Source organism: Dipodomys spectabilis, unplaced genomic scaffold, assembly GCF_019054845.1.
Source record: "Dipodomys spectabilis isolate Male_0828 unplaced genomic scaffold, ASM1905484v1 ptg000179l, whole genome shotgun sequence".
In the NCBI taxonomy this organism is placed as follows: Eukaryota; Metazoa; Chordata; class Mammalia; order Rodentia; family Heteromyidae; genus Dipodomys; species Dipodomys spectabilis.
The window spans coordinates 6,217,293-6,238,355 of NW_024870856.1; the positions used below are offsets into that span (position 1 = coordinate 6,217,293).

At 47.0% G+C, this 21,063-nt stretch overlaps 1 protein-coding gene across 1 annotated transcript in view; it reads left to right on the forward strand.

Annotated features, from left to right (window-relative positions):
- Ctnnd2 (catenin delta 2) overlaps positions 1-1,628 on the forward strand; it is a 788,751-nt gene extending 787,123 nt beyond the window's left edge. The window contains exon 23 of the mRNA XM_042695245.1: positions 1,041-1,628. Coding sequence (XP_042551179.1) covers positions 1,041-1,301 — 261 coding nt within the window. The 3' untranslated portion in view covers positions 1,302-1,628. The remainder of the gene's footprint in view (positions 1-1,040) is intronic.
- Positions 1,629-21,063: the final 19,435 nt, after the last annotated feature.

Here is a 21,063-nt window from a genome sequence, read left to right on the forward strand (position 1 = left end):
TATGGAGTCTCAAAAAACAAAGAACATGGCTGAACCGTGAACACATTATGCTACACCAGACCCCAAGGACAAAAGACCTGGATGACGCCAGTCAGATGAGCCTTCTAGAAGAGGCAAAGTCATAGAGATTCCAAGTGGAATGGAGGTGGCCGGGAGCAGAGTGCTCAACAGGGAGGGAAGTTTAATGGGCGCAGAGTTTCTGTTTAGGATGGCAAAAAGTTGTGACAATTGGGTGATGCTATATACATATGTGTGGGTGTGTGTATGACACTAACACCATCGAATAAAATGGTTTTAAACGGTCAGTTTTATATTAAATACATTCAAATAATAAGAAAATTATTACTAATAATAAAGCAGAATGTTACATGGAATGCTAACTATGGACCAGGAAGGAGCACTTTTGAAGAGTGTGGCAGATATACACAATGGAGGATACTAGCCAGCATGTTTCTTAATGAAATCTTATCATCTGTCACAACATGAGAAGGCTCTGGAGGACAGTCCATTCAGTGAACTAACGCTGGCCCCGAAGGACAAATACAGCGTGTCCTCAAACGTAGAAGCTGAAAAAGTTGGTTCCATGGAGGTAGAGAGCAGAACAGTGGTCAGTAGAGCCCAGGACAGGTGGAGAGGAGGTGGGGGGAGGGGGGAAGGCTTTATAGAGAGGTCAGCTAAGGGTGCCAGAATGGTCCAAGAAGCATCCACTGTGGTTCAATAAGCTTCCACGTTCTACAGTACAACAGGGCAACTTATTCACAATGGTTTTTATTGGGTTTCATGAAGAGCTAGAAGGACGTTGAAGATGCTAATTACCCTGATCTCATCACACACACTGAGTGCACATGGGGTAATCAAGTGACCAACACACACACACACACACACACACCATAATATGCACAACCAGAACCAGAAAACACTCGGGAGAGGCAACCGCAGTGGGCCAGCTGTGGAGAGCGCCTGGGGGGTTCCATGTCTTTCCAGAGGGAGGGGGAGGGCAGGTGGAACTCGCTCACTGGGGGCTCCCGTGTTCCCCGCAGGTTTCAGCACAGCCCGCCCCCCAGGAGCCCAGCAGGAAAGACTACGAGACCTACCAGCCATTTCAGAATTCCACGAGAAACTACGACGAGTCTTTCTTCGAGGACCAGGTCCACCACCGCCCCCCGGCCAGCGAGTACACCATGCACCTGGGCCTCAAGTCCACCGGCAACTACGTAGACTTCTACTCCGCCGCCCGCCCCTACAGCGAACTGAACTATGAAACGAGCCACTACCCGGCCTCGCCCGACTCGTGGGTGTGAGGCCAGGCGGCAGGAGGCGCTGCGGAACAGTGCATGTGCATGCATACCACGACACACTTCTGTTTCTTTTCTTCTTTCCCTGCCACTTTAGTTTGTTCAAGCCTGTTCCGTAGGAAGGCTGTGATAACCAATAAGGAGATAGCCAGAGCTATTTTAGAAAGCTAAACTGAATGGAAGGCTAACTTGGAAATCGGTAGAACGCTAAGGCAATCCTAAATAGGGCAGTGTCCCTGCACCGACCTAGTGTGAGCTGTAGAGTCTTACAAGTGCTTTATTCTGGAGGTGGAGGAGGAAGGAGAGAGGGGAGGGTGGGGGGGGCCTGGGGGCGGTTGCCAAGCACAGGGCAGACGAGGTTCCACACTTGATGGGGGACGGCTTCGCACACTTTCTTTACTCCCTTCATCCGTGTGACTCTAGGCTACAAGCTGCATCGGGTTCCTCTGTACAGCAAGATGTTCTCTTGCCTTTTGTTAAAGCATTGTTGTAAAGTATTTGATGTACATTACAGATTAAAAGAAGAAAAAAGCGCATTGTGTATATTACACCAATGCTACCCTGTTCCCTCATCTATGGTTCTAAATATTGCTTCAATTTCAGACTTTTGAAAGATGTATGGATTTCCAGGTTTTTTTCCTTTTCTTTTCTTTCTCCCAGTATGTTTTAACAAAAACAAAAAGCAAAAAAAAAAAAAAAAAAAAAAGGAATATTTAGCAGTATTGTTCGTTCTGATATGTGAATTTGTGAAAACTAACCACGCACCCAGCATTTGGGACAATTAACATCCATCATTCCACCCTCCTCCTCGTCAAAGAAGTGCTTTGTCACTGCCTAAAAATTTTAGATGTAGATATTTGAGATAGATTTTTTTTCATTTATACCAGTTTTCTTTATGATGATCCAGTGTTAAAAGAAAATAAATTCCAATTGATCTGTCATCCACATTTGCTAAGAATGTCTATTTCCAAGGATCTTATCTTACAAAATACACATTCTTGCTTGTGTGTCTGTGCGTGTGTGGGTGTGTGTATGTCCACGTACGTATAACAAAAAAAAAAAAAAAAAACAGAAATGACCTGTGTGAGATTTTTGTTTCGGTAGAAGTGACTTCATTTCACTTGTTCATCTTGTACAAACTTCTGTTTTGGGGGTTTTAGAATCAATGTACATCAGTCCATTCCTTTTGTACTGTATTCTTCTGATCATCTAGTGACTCAGGATATTAGGCCAGCTGAGATGAAGTTATAGGATTTTCACACGTTCACACATTCTTGGATATTAACTCTTTCTACAGGTCAATTTCCTTCCACATTTTATGTCCTCAGAACACGAGAAACCATGGCCAACTCAGTAGTTTCCCCTTGGGGCCAATTACTTGAAGTATCTACAGAAGATGTAAACTGCTCACCTGATCCTATCACCCCCTGACTTTTCTGTTCATCTGACAGGGAGCAGTAGATAATAACGACCTTGAAGCTAATGCTAGACTAGTGGTGAAAAGAGCTAGGAATAAGGCTAACCATTTCAAAGAACGTGGGCTGTGGGTTAATTAGCTTTGCTCTTTAGATGCAAGTGACTAAGGCCAATAGGTGCCTAGTAAATGTTAACTGTTCTTGGAAAAATAAAAAATAATAAATCATGAAAGAAATTGGCTGCCATCTTCCTTTAAAACTTGCTCCCTGTCTCTCTCCAAAGTTTAACTCAGCTCCAAGTCTAAACACAGCGGTGCTTGCTTCAAGTTTGACAACAATCCAAATGTACTTGATTCGTGCAGATTTTTAAAAGTGGAAAGTTCCTTTCTAGCACGGAGCAGTAGGCAGAAATTTACATTTGAATTGTCCTACAAATTCCGTGTACACGTTGGACCTGGTTTTCGTTACCAAAAGATTTGTGTTTTTGGATTTCCTCAAAGAAATGCTTCTACCCTTCTAGAGAGAAAAACATGGAGTTGAGGACAGTGTCTATGCCATATTGATTTTTGTAGAATGAAATAATCAAGTAACAGTAGAGAGTGCAGTATAGACATTACCTTTGTGTAACCTAATAACTGTTTTTACCTTTCCAAACACACAGCAATCGCTGTGTGCTGAGGGGAGATGGATGTCTTGCTGTGCACGCCTTCCTAGCAGGAACTTACTTGCTTCTTTATGATTTTGATCTTCATGGTTCACATCAGCAGCTTGAATGACCAAGGTTGTCCTTGACCTCTGGGACCCTTTGGAGGCAGGCTGTGAGTAACTTATCCATCTACAAGCCTCCAGCATCAGAGCTACAAAAGAAAAAAAAATCACAGTTGTTCATGCCAATTGGCTTATCTTGTTTTCATCCATACATGATGAGAGAAAAAGATAGAAGAAAAGGTTAGGGAAGGAGGGAGGGAAGGCAGAAGGAAAAGGGGAAGGAAGGAGGAAGAAAATGGGAGGAGAAAAGAAAGGGAGGGAGAGAAGAAAGAAGGGAATGGAGGGAGAGGAGAAGGAAGGGGGAGGAAGGAAAAGGAAAGGGATGGATGGATGGATGGATGGATGGATGGATGGATGGATGGATGGATGGATGGATGGATATGCATGCATACATGGGCAGAAGTTTTACGCAAACTGAATGACCCCTAGGCTCCCTTGGCAAAGAAGGTTGATCGGTAGCTAGCTTATTTGTAATAGGGATAAATCTTTGATTTTTCCCTTTACTGTGCTGCTGACCGACTAAGACTCTCCTGGGCTTCAAAAGTCTTCAGATCCTTGGTCATCCTACTGAGATGAGAATGGCATTCTTAAAATGAGAAGGGAAAACAAGAAAATGTCTTGTTCTTTATGGTAGAGAACATATATACTCAATGCACTTAATAGGAAACAAAAATCCAGACATTCTGCATGCAAAAATAGACAATATACTCAAGGGTGCTGCTCACCAAGTTAAGGGACACATGAACGAACTATTGTCATTTTGAATAATATTAACATTTTAAATGAGATCTTTTCATATTAATTCAGTTACAGTGTTTTAATTTTTGTGGTGCTTGGGCTTGAACCTGTTTGCACCCATTTCACAAGCACTGAATCAGTTGAACTATGCCCCAACCCTCTTGTTTTTAGTCTATCTTTCCAATCGCATTTTGTAACTTTTCTAGCTGGCCTCCAACTCATGATTCTCCGACCTCTGGCTCTCAGGTGGCTGTAACTGCGGGGTGTACAACCCTACCTGGCTTGTTCCCACACAAGAATACTTGGATCCTTGCTAACAATCATAGTTTAGACAATGAAATATGACAAGAAAATATGCATTAGAATTAGGCCAGTTGACTTCAGACACCACGTCACACTTGGTGCTAACTTTGGTGGAGGCATGAGTAAGACACATTAGGAAAAGCTACTTTTTAAGGAAAAAGTGTTTTTGACTTGGTAACAAAACAAGAGTAAAACCCCCAAAACTTCATTGTATTTGTCCTGTCTTGTTTCTCTGACTTCAGCTCTTCTCACTGTCTGGCGCTGACCCCTGTTCCCAGGGACTCAGGCCCCCGATACTAAGGGTCCGGGCTGCAGAGTTCTCACACCGGCGTGGAGGACTGATGGCGCTCTCCCCTGGGTGTACCCTGTTCACACCTGCGTGAACGCTTTCACAGGTGCTCCTCCAAGGCCGTGGAGCTTTCTCACTGGCCGACCATGGAAAGTGCAGACAACCCCGCACCTCTCTACCTGAGAAAGCTGTGCGATTAGTCTAGTGGCAGGCAACTCCCCCGGCCTGCTTGCTTTACTTCTGAACCCAAGGCCACTCTGCACTCTGCATGACACAGAGAAGAAAGCAAGTCAAGTGACCCTGTGCTTCAGCGATCTGCCGGCCAACACCCCGCAGGGGGTTCTGGGGAAATCTGCCTGCTGGCCCCCAGCTCCTCTCAGTGCCTGTGCACTGCCTTTCCCGCGTGTCAGAAGAGCATTGGGAGTGAAATCCACAGCAGCTCCCCAGCGAATCCACCCCAGCTTCACCTCCGCCTTCCATCAGCCCAGGAACCAGGGACTCTGCCCTCCCCAGATCTCAAAGACCAACAATTATTTCACAGCTTACCAAGGGGCCAGGCCTCATGTCGCCTCAGAGCTCTTGTGTTTTGGGCCTCACAGGACAGGACCTGCTAGGGTCCAGGAGATGTAGGATGCATGTCGGGGTACGTCAAGAAATCTCCAAGTCCCTCAGATTTTCCGTTGTCTTAATTCAAGTCAACTAGTCTATGAGTTCTTATTAGGGATCCCAGAGCTAAAGATCAGATCTTAGTAGCAAGTCCCTTCCCATGGTGCATTGCAGGCCCTGGTCTGCAGGACGGTGTCGCATGCAGAGAATCCCATGCAACGTGTCTTTGTAACTGCCAGAAATGAAGTGCCAGGAGAATCTGGGAGGTGCCAGGTTGCTTTCTTGGGAGAAGAAGACCCTGAACTAGAGCTGGAGAGTCACACACATCCCCTTGTGCTGGAGTTGAACGGCGAGCTGGGATAGCACATTCATGGAGAAGAAGAGATGAAGAAAAGAGAGACCTGGTACGGGGCGGATCCCAGGAGGAGCAGCAAGATGCAGGCAAGGAGTCGGGCAGAAAGCAAAGCGAGATGCGCAGACAGGCAAGGAGGGACTTCCATGTGAGGAGAACAGCAGTTGTCACCAGTACGCTCAGCGGGTGACAAGGAGGAAGAGCATGAGAAGCAGTCTTCGGGGCTGGTCATCCATGGACCCCGCAGCAGGTGAGGTGAGTGCGGAGGTGAGGCGGAGGCTGGCACTGGGCTGCCACTGGAGACGAGCCCTGGCCTGGGCATCACGGAGTGAAGAATGCTGTGAGCATCGGAGTCAGCTTCCCCCCGGGGGAGCGAGGCCCAAGCTCAGGAAAAACCCAGTGGCTCAAATGAGGTTCAAGTGCATACCCCCAAAAATTCAAAGACAGACCCTTCGATTTGCCTGGCACCGGCTAGCCTTTGTCACGCCTTATCACTCCTTCTCTGTTCTGCTTTCTATAGGTGGACACCTAATTCTTTTTAAATAATAGAAGGTAATGCAGTTGTGACATAAAGTTGAGGCTCTTCGGCTTGAGACCTGGTTAGGATGCTGCCTAGCAGAGAACCATGGGAGAAAGAAGGATGACTTCCCCTGGCCCACCACTTCCCCGGGGCCCTGCTGCCCAGTTAGAGCAGCAGGGAAGGAGTTTGCTCCTCGTCTTGGTCAGGTTAGCTGTGTGTTCCTTGAGCATCTGTTCATCCTGCATCCTGCACAGCATGCCTGTCATTCAAACACTTGCGCCAGAGTTTTCTTGGAGATCTCTTCCCTGAGTACCCAACTCATCCCGCTTCTCCAGGCAACGTCTCATTCATCTCAGGTGTGGTCAACCAGAAAGCCTCTCCCCTGGCAGAGCAAACACCACATTGTGTGTTCAGGAAGTTGGTGGAGTATGTCCACATCTTCACCACAGCTTCCTCTGGTCACACATTCTGCGGGAAAACAGACATCCATTTCTTAATGGCTGCCTAGAACCTTCATGCTCTCTGGGCTGGAAATGTGGCTCAGTGATAGAGTGCTTGCCTAACATGCATGAAGTCCTGGGTTCAATTCCTCAGAACCACATAAGCAGAAAAAGCCAGAAGTGGCACTGTGGCTCAAGTGGTAGAGTGCTAGCCTTGAGCTAAAGAAGTTCAGGGACAGTGCTCTAGCCCTGAGTTCAAGCCCCAGGACTGGCAAAAAAAAAAAAAGTATCTTCATGCTCTCAAAATTGAGAGCAGACATCTCTGAGGGAATCACACAGCAAAGTCACAGAGCAGAGGAACATGAGCCGGCTTTCATATGACCTTCAGAAATGCAAATCACTAGACCTATGGAAACTCTACTTATAAACTAGCTGAGCTCACCTGTCATCAATAGAAAAACTGTTTATGATTCGCTGATTATTGGTCTACACAGCCAAATCAGTCCTAAAGACAGAGTTGAAAATCACCACCACCTCCCAACCCATATACATTTCTTCTAACTAGATTCATCCTGATATTCAATTGCTCAGAAACAAACTACTCCCAGCATTGTTTACTGCAATCTGGACTGGGCTCCTTTGGAACCACTGACCTCTGGACTCTTAGAACCAACTTGTCCTGAGCCTTGGTCACTTACAAGTTGGACACAGGGACAACTGAGGCAGGAACAGCTGAGATTCCTCAGGCATCCTTGAGGTCCCCACCAGCATGGCCTCTCCAGCAAGGATGCTCTGGAGGCCAAACTTCTTATGTGCTCTTTCAAACCTCCCCACATCTACTCCTCAAGACAAAGACCTGACATGCCAGTCAGGATGCATTCCATCAGTCAACACAACTGTACAAGTCACTCGGTTTCAGAGGCCATGGTGACAAAGAGACTGCTATGGCTTCAGCCTGGCTTTGCCTCAAGACCCTGCCATATGAAGTCTGAAACTTCACATTGTGGTAAAGGTTTGGAATTGTTTGCCTTTTTTTTTTAGGTCCTAGACTAAGACTGGAACTCAGTATCTGACACTTTCTCTCACTGGCTAGCACTCTACCAACTGAGCTACACCTCCACCCCCAAGGTTTAGCGTTCTTCTGCGTGAAAGCTGAGGTATGAGGGTGACAAGTTTGAGTCCAGTCTCAGCTACATAGCAAGGCCTAAAACAAGTCTAAAATTTCCCTGGAAGAAAATCACATATCTCAGAGAAGCAGAAATGGATGAACAAAGAAGGGGATGCATTTTGTTGACTTGGCACAAAAACGTGAAAGGGATTGATATGAGCTGACTTTTGTCCCTCACCACCCCCAAAGTCTAACCCCATGACTCCAGAATGTGACCCTATTAAGTGACCTCACAAGAGATTCGGTCCAGTTAAAATGAGATCAGTAAGTACACTCTAATTCAAAAGGACAGGCTGGGGTCCTTCTATGAAAATGAAATTTGGACATATTCAGGGACGAGAAGCCGAGGACCCACAGAACACTGCGAAAGGGTGCACAAGTGGAGCCAACCCTGACTGAATCCTGACCTTGGACTTCTAACTGCAGCGCTACCAGGAGCTGCATGCCAGTTGTCCATGCACTCTGTCTACGTGACTCACTATGGCAACCCAAACCAGCGCTCACAGGGGTGATGCCACTGGATCCCACCCTATACCCCCAGCACCAGAGGGGCCGCCAGCCACTAAAACTATCAAGAGCACAGACGACCACGCTCACCATGTGGCCATGACACTTCACCAAATGGCACAGGACTCCTGACTCAGCCAGCGTTTCTGCTCCCAAAAACATCCAAGACAGGTCACTGATGCTCTTCACCCCAGCCACATCTGCCCTCCATGGGCTCCCTCTCCGTGCCCTTCAGCGCCATCTTTAGGCGAACCCTTTCCTGAGGTCTCAGTGCTCCGCAAGGCTCATGCATCCTGAGAAGCCCATGGTCCCATCAAGGTTCGGGGCAGTCCCATGGGGCAAACAAAACCTCAATAACATGGGAGATGTGCTGCCGATGCTGTTCCTCAATGCTGTGATGGAATGCATTCGCTTTGCATAGTGAGTTGAATAATTTATCCCCAGATTAATGTCTCACCACAAGCCCAGATGTGATCTTTTTTCTTCTTCATTTTTGCCAGTCCTGGGGCTTGAACTCAGGACCTAGGCTATGTCCCTAAGCTTCTTTCTCTCAAGGCTAGTGCTCTACCACTTAAATACAGTGCATTTCCAGCTCCTTTTTTGTAACTTATTGAAGAGGCTCACAGACTTTCCTGCATGGACTGGCTTCAAACTGCAATCCTCAGATCTCAGCCTCTGGAGTAGCTAGGATCACAGACGTGAACCACCAGCACCTGGATTCCAGATGTGATCTTATTTAGAAACAAATTTCTATAGATGGGAAAAGGTCATATTAAGTGAGGGTGGGACTTAAATCCAAAGAGCTTGAGGAGAGAGAAGACCGAGACCAGGAGAAAGTGCCCTGTGAAGACGGGGGCGGGGACTGGAGCGAAGGGACCATAAATCAAGGGACACCTGGACAGTAGAGGAGATTCTTCCTCAGATCTCCCAGAAGGACCCAGCCCGGCCGTGCTTTAGTTTCTGGCTTCTAGCCCCCAGAGCAGTGGCTGGACCTATTTCTATTGATTTAGGCCACTAAGCATCTGGCAACGTGCTATGGCTGTCCTGGAGGATAAAGTGCTTTGTTTAGATAAGATTTTATCTGACCATGCTAAAGAGTGAGCCTTATTTCAGCACTGACTTCTTTCCAGGCCTCACCCTCCCTTCCTTCTCCCACGTGTGGAGTTGGCAATAAGGCCCAGAGCTCACATCATCTTTTAGTACTTTTAGGAAAGTTGAACCACCAACAGGAATTTTTCCTAGTCCCACCTCTTAGACCCAAACCCTTCCTCTCGGCTGAGGCTACCATGAGTGAGTAAAAACCTTCTCAAAACTTCTTCATGTGTGCTGTCAACCTACATAGCAGAGAGAGATTCCCCAAGGAAGACTGATGTGTTCTAGAATACACATGGGCCTATGCGAGGAGGTAGAGAAAGACAAGAATGATGTAGCTCAAACAAAAAGAGCGTATATATGTTGTTTTCAAACAATTATTCTTGGCTACAAAGATGACGGCGTGTCAAGAGAGCGAGGTTGAACAACTGCTGGTCATGCAAACTTGCAGAGGTGTATTGTGGGTATTACTGTGGATTTGTGGTTCTGGCTAAGTCATTTGTGATCGTTGTTAATGCTTAGTTCTGTGATTATTCCTATTTGTAGGCATGCATGCAGGAGATTTCCCTCCTGAAGCACATTGGTTTATGTTGTTAGTGAATCCATCTTAACTCTGTCAATTCTCACAACAGAGATCATGAGCCTCAATACTCAAACCACATTCTGGGCATGGGGTCCCTTCTGCTTTTTCAGGGACCTGTACAACACTAAGAAAAGGAAGCACCTCTGGAAAGAACACCAGCATCGAATGACTGACATTCATGGAAAACAACAGAACCTTGGAGCTGTTCCCTTAGCATCTTGACTATCAGCCTTCAAGTTCAAGTTCACCGTCAGACCCAGGTGCATCCTCAGAGCTCATCAGAAGAATCTCCAGAGGTCTTTTTTTTAACCTTTTTTAGGGGGTCCAGTCATGGGCCTGAACTCTGGGCCTGGGCGCTGTCCCTCAACTCTTCACCTCAAGGTTAGCGCTCTACCACTTGAGCCACAGTGCCACTTCCCGCTTTTTTCTTTTTGCTTAGTGGAATCGAACCCAGGGCCTCAGGCATGCAAGGCAAGCACTCTACCACTGAGCCACCTTCCCAGCCCCTCTCTAGAGGTCTTTAAGAGAATCTGGCATCAGAAAGAGCCAGAGCCCGGCCTGCAACAACTTTTCTCCATAATGCCCCATAGCTTCAGTGTTTAGCTCACAACAGCCTGAACCCAATTTCTCTTTTGTCGTTGTTGTTGTTGTTGTTATAACTTTTATTTTGTTGTAAAGATGCTGTACAGAGGGGTTACAGTTGCATGAGTAAGGTAATGAGCACATTTGTTGTCAAACATAGTAGGAAAAACAAAAACAAAAAGGAGGGGGTTAACCCAATTTCTTAAGCAGGCTTCGATGGGGTTTTTCATTAGCAGCAGCCAGTGGCGCAGTGAACGTTTAAAAACGGAAAAGTCCAGTGAGTCGGCCCCAAGCATATCCCAACATTCCTGCTTCGACTCCAACTCCGGCTGACCCTGAGACCTGCACTTGGTGGTCACTCACTCAGGCCATCTTCTCGCGTCAGTTTGAAGACTTTTTTTAGGCATTAATGATTGATGAGGCTTTGGGCACCCAAAATGGACACCGTAAAAGATGCAGCTGTGGTTTTAAAGGTACCACCCCTAGATTAGAGCCACCGGAAAGCCATCAAGTAGATTTTTCAGGTCAGTGCATGTTTGAGGTCTGCAGATTGTAGACACTACTTTTTAACTGTCCTTTTTGTCTTTTCTTTTCCTGGGGATTGAACCCAGGATGTTGTGCTTGCTAGAGAAATGCTTTGCCACTGAGCTACAACCCAGCCCAATGTAGACACTATTTGTAAGACACTCAACATTCTTGCAAGGATAAACAACAGCTAACTCAATGTTTTCCCTGTCATGTTCATAGCCCTCTACTTATTTGCTTTTGTCTTCATTCCCTCACCTTGTTTCAAAGTTTATGTAGCCTGGCCTATTAAAAAAAAATCTCACCAAGTAGTTCTTGATGATGAAAGAATTGGACCATCCAGAAATGCACACTTCTACTCTGAGCAACACTCACCAGAAACCAACATGATGAGCTAGCCATGGCAGACTGCAGTGGGATTACTTTCTGTTAGAAAGGGGTTACTTTCTGTTAGGGAGGTAATGGGACTTAAAACTTCTTGACTTCTGGGCCCATATCTTATCCAATTGGAGAGGCTTGTCCACAGTATGACACAGTTGGCACTAACCTTGGAGCCTACAGGATGTTCATGTAAAGCCAGAACTCCCTACACTGCTTTAAAAGGATGCTCATTCATCCATTAAAAAAAAAAAAAAAGGTCCTGGTAGCCAGGCACAGTAATTCGCACCTGCAATCCTAGCCATGAGGGAGGAAGAGATTGGAGGGATAATGGTTCCAGACCAGAGAGGGCAAAAATTCAATAAGATTTCCACCTCAACTCACAACAACAATAATCCTTGGACATGTAGTACACAGTTATTTCCTAACTACGAGGGAGATGTAAGTAGGAGGATCACAATCCAAAGCCAATGGGAGGATAAGAGGAGACTGGACCCTGTGTTAAAACTAACCCAAACAGAAGGGGTTGGGGATGTGGCACAGGTGTAGAGTGTCTGCCAAGATACTAAGTTCAAATCTAAGTACCACAAGACAAAAAGAAGGAAAGAAGGAAGGGAGGACAGGAGGAGGGAAGGAAGGAAGGAAGGAAGGAAGGAAGGAAGGAAGGAAGGAAGGAAGGAAGGAAGGAAGGAAGGAAGGAAGGAAGGAAGGAAGGAAGGAAGGAAGAGAACTGGGCAGAAAATATGGTTTCTATACTACTGACACCAGTTATTAAAATAAGAGGATCACTAGGCTAATGAAGATTTTATTTCAGAAAGAAAAGGCATTACAGTTGAATGTAGGAAGAAATGAGACCTGGGATAATTAATGGTCTCACTGCATATTCATTTTGTGACACACAGACGGCGCGAAGTGAGGACTTTGATCTACTTGAAGCAGCTGTTTAAATGGAACCTTTCTTTATGTAAGTAATACCCCCTTTTCCCCAGCCACATCTTTGGTGATAATTTATTCCTTAGACAATGATAACACAACAAAGACAATGATTCTTTCAAATAAGCATGGCTGCCTCTGGCTTACCATGGTGGGGGAGGAGGTGTTACAGGACTGTTGGAAGGGCTGGAGGAATAGAAGGGGTAGGTTCCAGGCAGAGACCAGGAACTGGGCTGCAGCTGCGCCCCCTTTCAGTGGCAGAGGAAATCACACCCTCTGACATTTCATCAGAGAACCAGAAGCTATGAAAATACTCCCAGTCATCTGATAAAGAACTCCATAGCCAGCCAGCGTCCATCAGCCTCTCGCATCCATTCCATGCACCCCCTAGTCCTCACTCCAGGACAAAGCCAAGGGTCAAGATAGAGTGGCAGGATCTGCTTTAGCCTCTACCTTAACTTTCTGGAAAACTGGACAAAATACACACCCTAAGAATCCGGACAAAGTCCTGAACAGGATCATAGTCCCCAAGGGTGAGGAAAGGCCCAGATAATCCCTGGGAATCAATACTGCCCCGTACTGCCTGAGTTGAGGAACGAGAAAGCACAAAGTCTGGGGCGACTGAGGGGCATGTTTGTGTGACGGATGTGCTTATGTCTGCGATCAGCCCAAATTCACAGGCTGAGATTCCAAGTGCTGAGAGGTCGGGGCTTTGGTTGGTGATCTGGTCATGCAGATGGAGCCCTCAACCTCATTGTGTTCCTACAGCGAGACGCAGCTCCTTCCACTGTGTGCAGTCATGGGGGAAGCCGAGGTCCACGACACGGAAGAAAACCCTTGTGAGAAGCACAGCAGGCTGCACTCTGATGTCCAGCTTCCGCCTCTAGAAACAGAGGCAGAACTAGTGTTGTTTATGACATCAGCCCAAAGTCCTCGGTTGTATCAGCCCACGTCGACTTTGTACAAGGTTCCTCTTTGATCCTGGAAAGCTCCCTTTTGTCCTCCCTTCCTAGATTCCTGAACCATTACCTACATTTAACACAACAGAAGGAGCAATCTAGGAGTGACAGAGTTCCTCTTTTAACACAGAACAGTCCTCAAAAATGTTCATCTTAAGCAGGGCGTTGGTGGCTCTTGCCTGTAATCCTAGCTACTCAGGAGGCTAAGATCTGAGGATCTCAGTTCAAAGCCAGCCCGGTGAGACTCTTATCCCCAATAAACCACTCAAAAAACCAGAAGTAGCACTGTGGCTCAAGTGGTAGAGCTCTAGCCTTGAGCTGAAGAGCTGAGGGACATCGCCCAGGCCCAGAGTTCAAGCCCCACAACCAACAACAATGACAAAATATGTTCATCTTTTGACTGGACAGTGCATCTCAAGAGCCTCCGGACCCAGGGCTGGACGGTCTGTGTTACTTCTACAAGTTGATTAAATGATGGAGTCTGTGGTGATCTAGTCGAGGCATTGCTAAGGGTGAGCGAGGTTGAGACAAAGCCCTGAGGCTTACGACACCAGCCTAGCGATGAACAAAGCTCTGAGCCGCCCTTTGGGAGGGGCACTTGCAGCGGTCACACTGTCAGACAGGAATCTTCACGCTCTGGCTTGGCTTCTTTCCGGAGCATTTGTGGGGAGCAGTGTGGAGGTTTGAACTCAGGGCCTGGTGATGGCACATCAGCGTTTGAGACAGGCCCCCAGCCCCTTTGGGATTTAGTTATGTGTTTAAGATCCTGCAAAACGCGGGATTCTGTTTACCCAGGCCTAGCCTTGGGGTCAAAGGGGGCCGGGGCTCCACATAGCAGGGAGAGCAGTGCCTTCCCCCGCACCCAACCAGTTCCTTCAGACGGGAGATCTCATTGGCTGTTCCCAGCCTAACCTACACACCCACATGGGGGACTGGACTTAATAACTGTCCTCATCCACACAATTCAATGGCCAATGTCTGCCTCTTCTGCAGGAGATTTTTGTTGTATTCTGACCACTAAACACCTGTTCACTATGCTCCTAGCGACAGTGCCACAGTTTCCCCCGCCGTGTATTAAGTGGTATTGGCCTTTCCCCTGGAATTAGGACTCAGACCTGACCAATCAGGATGGTCACTAAGATGAGTTCATTCAATCAGAACCAGTGAAATGCCAGGAAACCTATATGACTGTCTCCTAGTGGTAAGAAGCAAGAAGCACAGAAGTCAGAAGTCACAAGAACCACACTAAGAATAAAACCCAGGCAGAGGTCAGAGACAGGAGAGGACAGACACCACTCCTGGAGACAGACAGGTGCCCAGCTCCGATGGTTACATCAGAATAATGTAGTCACCTTTACTTTTTTAGTAAATGAGCCAATGAAATACTTTTTTTTCTATTTAAATCTGAGCTGACTTTTTTTAACTCCTGTTACTGAATCACTAATTTACCCTCCACCTTAAATATCTAGAAAACTGGACAAAATACACACCCCAAGAATCTGAAGCAAAGCTAACAGTTTCAAGAAAAGAATCAATAACTCCCCCTTCTTCTTCAGTTTCTAAGCCTTGATATGGGAAAGGCTTCTGAGTCAGACACCAGCTGTACCTCCTCTGCTTCACGTGGCATTGATCACTCCAAAATGCTTGTCAATTGACAGAAACAGCTCATCTGTAGCCCTTTCTTCTGAATGTAGTCCCAGAGCCCCCATTGCTGTAGACTACATGATGGGAAATACTATGTCAATGACACTGGACACATTCACACATACTGATACACATTATGGGTAGAGCTTTATTAACATGGTAGCAAATTTGTGTTGAAAAGAATTTACTTTGGGCTGGTGGCTCACATCTGTAATCCTAGCACTCAGAAGATTGAGATCTGAGGATCTCAGTTCGAAGCCAGCCTGGACAGGAAAGTCCGTAAGACTCTTATCTCCAATAAACTTCTCAGAAGAAGAAAAAAAAAAACAGAAGTGGCACTACAGCTCAAAAGTTATAGAGCACTAGCCTTGAGCAGAAAGGAGTTCAGGGTCAGCATCTAGGCCTTGAGTTCAAGCCCCAGGACCAGTTTTAAAATGAAGTAAATAAGGAAGGAAAGAAGGAAGGAAGGAGAGAAGGAAGGAAGGAAAGAAGGAAGGAAGGAGGAAGGAAGGAAGGAGAGCGAAAGAAAGAAAAGAAGGAGGAAGAAAGAAAGAAGGAAGGAAGGAAAGAAAGAAAGAAAAAAAGAAAGGAAGAAAGAAAGAAAGAAAGAAAAAGAGAGAGAGAAAGAAAGAGAGAGAAAAAAATACTTTGGGAACAAAAAAAAAAAAAAAAGAAACTATTTTGGGTAATTCTAGCTAAGACACTGCCTTCCCAGCAACCCCAGGGAGACAAGCAGAGCGAAGAACCTTTTCAAGAACTGAGTTATCAGATGTGGAGTAGCTGGCAGGAATCTGATGCAAAGATCCTCTTTGAAGCTTCGTGGAAGATGCCAGAAGACAGCAGAAGAGCAGGAAAGAGGAGTCCAGGTGACAGCTTGCAAACTGCCTGAAACTACCACTGGGCACCTGGCCAGAGAGCTAGAGAGAAGAGGCAGGAAGACAAGGAAGGGCAGCCAGGGGAATCCCACACCACCGTGCTCAGAACTGTCTGCACCGTCATCGCTGAGGTCCACTTGCTTTATAGAAATTACTAGAAACAGGGCAGGCATTGCTGGTGTGGATTGAAATGATGTTTAACCATTGTTTAACAATGGCCTTTCTCTTTCAGGTAGAAACTCTGACAATTTCCAATAATCACTCTGAGAAGGAATTCCCCCAGCACAAGCTTTTGCTTGTGATTTTGAAAGCCACCATCCTTAAATCGAATGAGAGCACTTACGTTATTTACTGAGAGCCAGGGGAGACACAAAGGATAACGGAGAAGTCAATATGTATAGAAATAAATCTGCAGCTCGCTATGCCATTTGCCACAGTGTTCTCTATACTGGAGGACTGGCTTGGCCTGTTGGAGTCTGAGCTTTTTTTGGTTGTACTTGAAGCATTAAATATGCTATTTGGGCAGATGGTGATTTTTTAAACATAAAACTCAATGCAATGCCTTGTTCGGGGCCACAGGTGCAGCGGAGGTGCGGAGCGTCCGGTCCTGCTGCCACCTGGCCACGGTGGGGCATTTCTCAGGCTGCCAGCATCCGGGCATCCTCTCCTGTCTCCTCCCATCACTCACGCATAACTGAGAGCTCACGTTATCGCGCACAAGCTGTATATTCCCTTGATGTATTAAGGTGCATATTCATTACTCTTGCTTGGTTCCTTTTCAGATGACGCAGAGCTGAGGACAATTGGAAGCAGGGAGATGGGGAAATGAAGAATATGGGGAAGGTAGAGAGACTGAGGAGGAATCCACTCTGCCCAGACTCAGTCACAGACCCCAGGGACCCCGTTCCAGGGGGTGCCCTTTGTCCTCATGACTCCGTTAACTGGAGAGCTGCCCCTCCAAGATGCCCACTTCCTAGTCCCCAGAACCTTTGACTCTGTGTGACATTTTGTGACAGAGGGCTTTCAGTGAGGGATCTTGAGATGGGGAGGTTGTCCAGGTCTTACAGACCAAATGTGGTCACACGTGTCTCCAAAAGATGAAAACAGGAGGATCGGCAGAGGAAGAGATCAAGGAACCTGAGTTTGGAAGGCTGCAATTGCTGGCCAGATGGACTCATGGGCCCAGGAATATAGCTCACCTCTAGAAGCAAGAGGAGTGGGGAAAGTGGCGTCTAGAGCCTACAAAAGAAATGCGGTCCCCTGACACACTGCACCCCTGGTAAGACTGACAGTAGACTTCTGACCTCCCAAACTGTAGGAAAGGAAATGGAAAGGTTTGGGGGACTTTTTGTTTTTGCTTTTTTCAGACAATCTGTGGAAACTGTCATAGCATCAAGAGGAAACTCGTACAGACACCAGTCTGCCTTCAGTCTCTGGTGCATGCCTATGTACATGAATAGCTCATCATGTAGAGGATATTTAAACACACTAAAGAATTGTGGGGATGGTGTTTTTGTGTCTATTTCATATTGTATTCTTAGTTAAATATCTTTAAAGGAGAAGTTTTCTGAAATCAATGGAGCTGTCTCAAAAGTAAGAAGCCTCCCAACCCAGCCTTGTCATCTCTGCAAATAAAAACATCAGATTTCAGCGAGGTGCAGTGGCTCAAGACTATACTCCTCACTACTCGGGAGGTGGCAATTGAGAGATCAAGGCCGTAACAAACCAAAAGAGAAAATCCATGAGACACCTTCTCAACCAATTGCTGTGCACAGTAATACATACCTGTCATCAAAGCAATGCAAGGAAGCACAAATAGGAGACTTGCAGTCCAGGTTAGCCTGGACATAAACTAAAACCAATCTCAAAAATAACTAACCCTCTGGTCTCTCCGTCTGGAATTGGTACTGCCACCACTGAACCATTGAACTCCTACACATGCCTAAAGGCATCGGCCAGATGTTGTAAAGTCTTGGCAGGTTCTCCGGGTCTGTGATCTGATCTAGATTCCTCTTCTTGCCCCTCCTTCATGCCTCTAGTATCTTGGGCATCTTCTTGACCATGCCTGTCAAATAATGAGTGATCAATAAATGTGATGGCCTAATCATGTGTGGGTCACTGTCAGAGGGAAAGTTTCTAAGAGAATTAACTGTTTACACAATAATAATGAGGTAAGTGTGAACTCGGAGAAGTTCTCACATTTCCAAGAGACTTGGGCACATCAAGGAAACTAACTGACGAAGGGTTTTTATTATTGAATTGAAAGAGAAGAATGCAAGGTTTGGAGACTGAAGTGGTGTTTAACAAAGAGAGTTCCCAAGGGAAAGGCCAAGGGATGGTTCTTGGATCCCTAAAATAGAAGCTGTAACTATTTATTTTTCTCTGTCTCCATCTACTTAGACTACCTACCAGAAATCAGGAGGTAATATCAAGAAAACATGGTCCTCCATTCTATGAAGTAGATATTTTATGAGACTATAAGGTAATAAGATAAAATCAATAAAACAGTAAAATAAAATGTAATAAAATGGGTGAGACATCTTCTAAAACCAGTCCCCAATACAACCGTATTGGAGGATGCAAAGACAGGACAACCCACCTGGATGGACCTTGAACCATTTCCACTCGTTCACTGTCTCCTGACACAGACTTTCTACCAAATGTCTCAGTGTACCTGAGGTGGGAAGAAACTAACAAACCCCAAATGCATTGTGGGTACTCATACTGTTTCTCAGTTAGCACAGAAAAATTCACAAGCCTCCCACTTGTAAGGGGCATTTTCCAAACATCAATAAACACCAGGATGTCAAAGCCATTTCCTTCATTCAGTCAGTGACCTCACACATCAGAGCAGAAGAGTTCGGACATTAAAACACCATTAGGAACACTTTGGTGGTAAGCTTCCCACAGGCTCAGCAAAACTGGGTCTAATTATTGCTGCCTTAAATGTGAGAAGAGAGGAGTCTAAAGTTGCTTACAGGAAGGTCTTGCACGATTAAAAAAAAAAACACGAACATCAACATTGAGAGAGTAGACAACTGTAACTTAATTAAAAATAGCTTCTGGTGAGAAAAGCAAAATGTACTCAGAATTGCTGATACTGGAAATATTGCAATACCTGAAGCGGTTTAAACGATCGAAAACCCTTTCGCAATCCTGTGTATTCTTCCTAAACAGAAGGTGGGGAAGGGGGAAGAAGATCAAGGTTAGCGTTCAGACAAGCCAAGCAGTTGGAATCTCCAGAGCAAAACTGCTGCACGGTGAAGCAGCTGCGCTGCCCGCCCCCGCCGCTGCCTGCCCGCCCCCCCCCCCCCCCGCCGCCGCCCGCCCCCGCCGCCGCCGCCCCCCCCCCCCCGCCGCCGCCCGCCCCCGCCGCCGCCGCCCGCCCCCCGCCGCCGCCCGCCCCCCCGCCGCCGCCCGCCCCCGCCGCTGCCTGCCCGTGCCCCCCCCCCCCCCCGCCGCCGCCCGCCCCCGCCGCTGCCTGCCCGTGCCCCCCCCCCCCCCCCCCGCCGCCGCCCGCCCCCGCCGCTGCCTGCCCCAGCTCCAGCATCGTTCGCTGCAGGCTGCCCCTCACCAGACCCCACACTTGTAACACATACACACACACACACACACACACACACACACACAAGCCACAGATGGTCCTGAGGGCACAGCTGCCCCCCGGGGAAACCAGCCCCGTGTTCATGCCCCAATGAGTGGAAACTTCTATAGTGCTCAGAGTTCCTCCGTGTCCACCCGCTTAGTCCCCTATCCCATCCTGACAGGGTCTGAGACAGTGTGTCTTTCCCCACTTGGTGGGCCAGGCCTGGGCAGCCGGAAGGCCAAGGCAGGTGAAGACAGCGAGAGGATCACTGATGGAAACCTGCAGACCTGAGACAGCCACTCCAGTGAGCTGGCTACCGGCAATAACCAGGGCTAAGAACTAAGATCCTGTGAGACAGTAGGACTTCAAGAGCCAGTCCGTAGAGCCAAGTAGAAGAGCAGTAATCTGCAAGTCCCAGCTGCCAGGAGGCCAGAGACCAGAGCCAAGGTTCCCTGTCCCAGTGTGGAATGGCCTTGCACTGTTGCATCCAGGGTCCAATCGCCTGTCCAGTGCCAATGTCATCAAGCTACTTCCTATGCTCACAAAACATGGCGGCCTGGACAGGAGCACCAGGCATGGAGGAACCTGCCCATTGCGTTTGCTAATCTGTCCAAAGCTTTAAACCATCTCTGGCCTACAGTAGAACATAACACATTCATAGAAGGAATAAATCAAACCACCTCACATTCCCTGGCCTTCCTCTCTTGGTCTACCTTCCCAGACTCCATCTCTTGCTCCATTCTGTCATTTTCCAAAGCCCACATCAAAAGTTGCTCTGCGTTAACTCCAGGGCAGAATTAATTATCAGCTCTTCCAAGAGCTTTCAGCATTGGCTTATTCCCATGCTTCGTTCTCCTGACTCAGAGATGATTATAAACCCCAACCCTAGGCATGATCTTCATTTGAAGATGATACGTATCTCTACCCAGCAAAGAGGCAACCCCTCAATTTAATCTACTCTACCTCCAAGACGTGCCCTCTTTTCAAAGCCTTGACTGAAGTGCCCTTTATCCCGATGCAAAATGTCAAAAATTAATGAACAATGCATGCCAGCAGAATAATGAAAGTGACAAGTCTCCACTTCCACCCACTAATTAGCCCATGGCAAAAGCTGCCATTAAACTACCAGAAGCGTTACGTCCACAGAGGAGCCGTGGCTCCGTCGGGCAGTTGCGTGTTCATGGATGTCTCACTCCTGGCTTTGGTAGTTAAAAATGTCACAACTCAAAAGAGCTTCTAGCAATATCCCAACGTCACAATTTCACATTTTTATTCTCAAAAGCCGTGTGCTGCGGGAGGCTTCTATCATTTGGATCTGGTTTCAGTGGGTTCCCCAAAGATTCAGCAGCTGGAACCTGGCTGTCCAATGTGGCCACATTGGAAAATGGGGGACCTGTTCATGGGTGGAATCTGGTGGATGGTGGAGAGGTCATGGGGAACCCCCTTCAGAGGGGAGTCTGCCGGTCTCAGGGGACCGGAAGAGTTCCCCCAGGATGGGTTGTAAT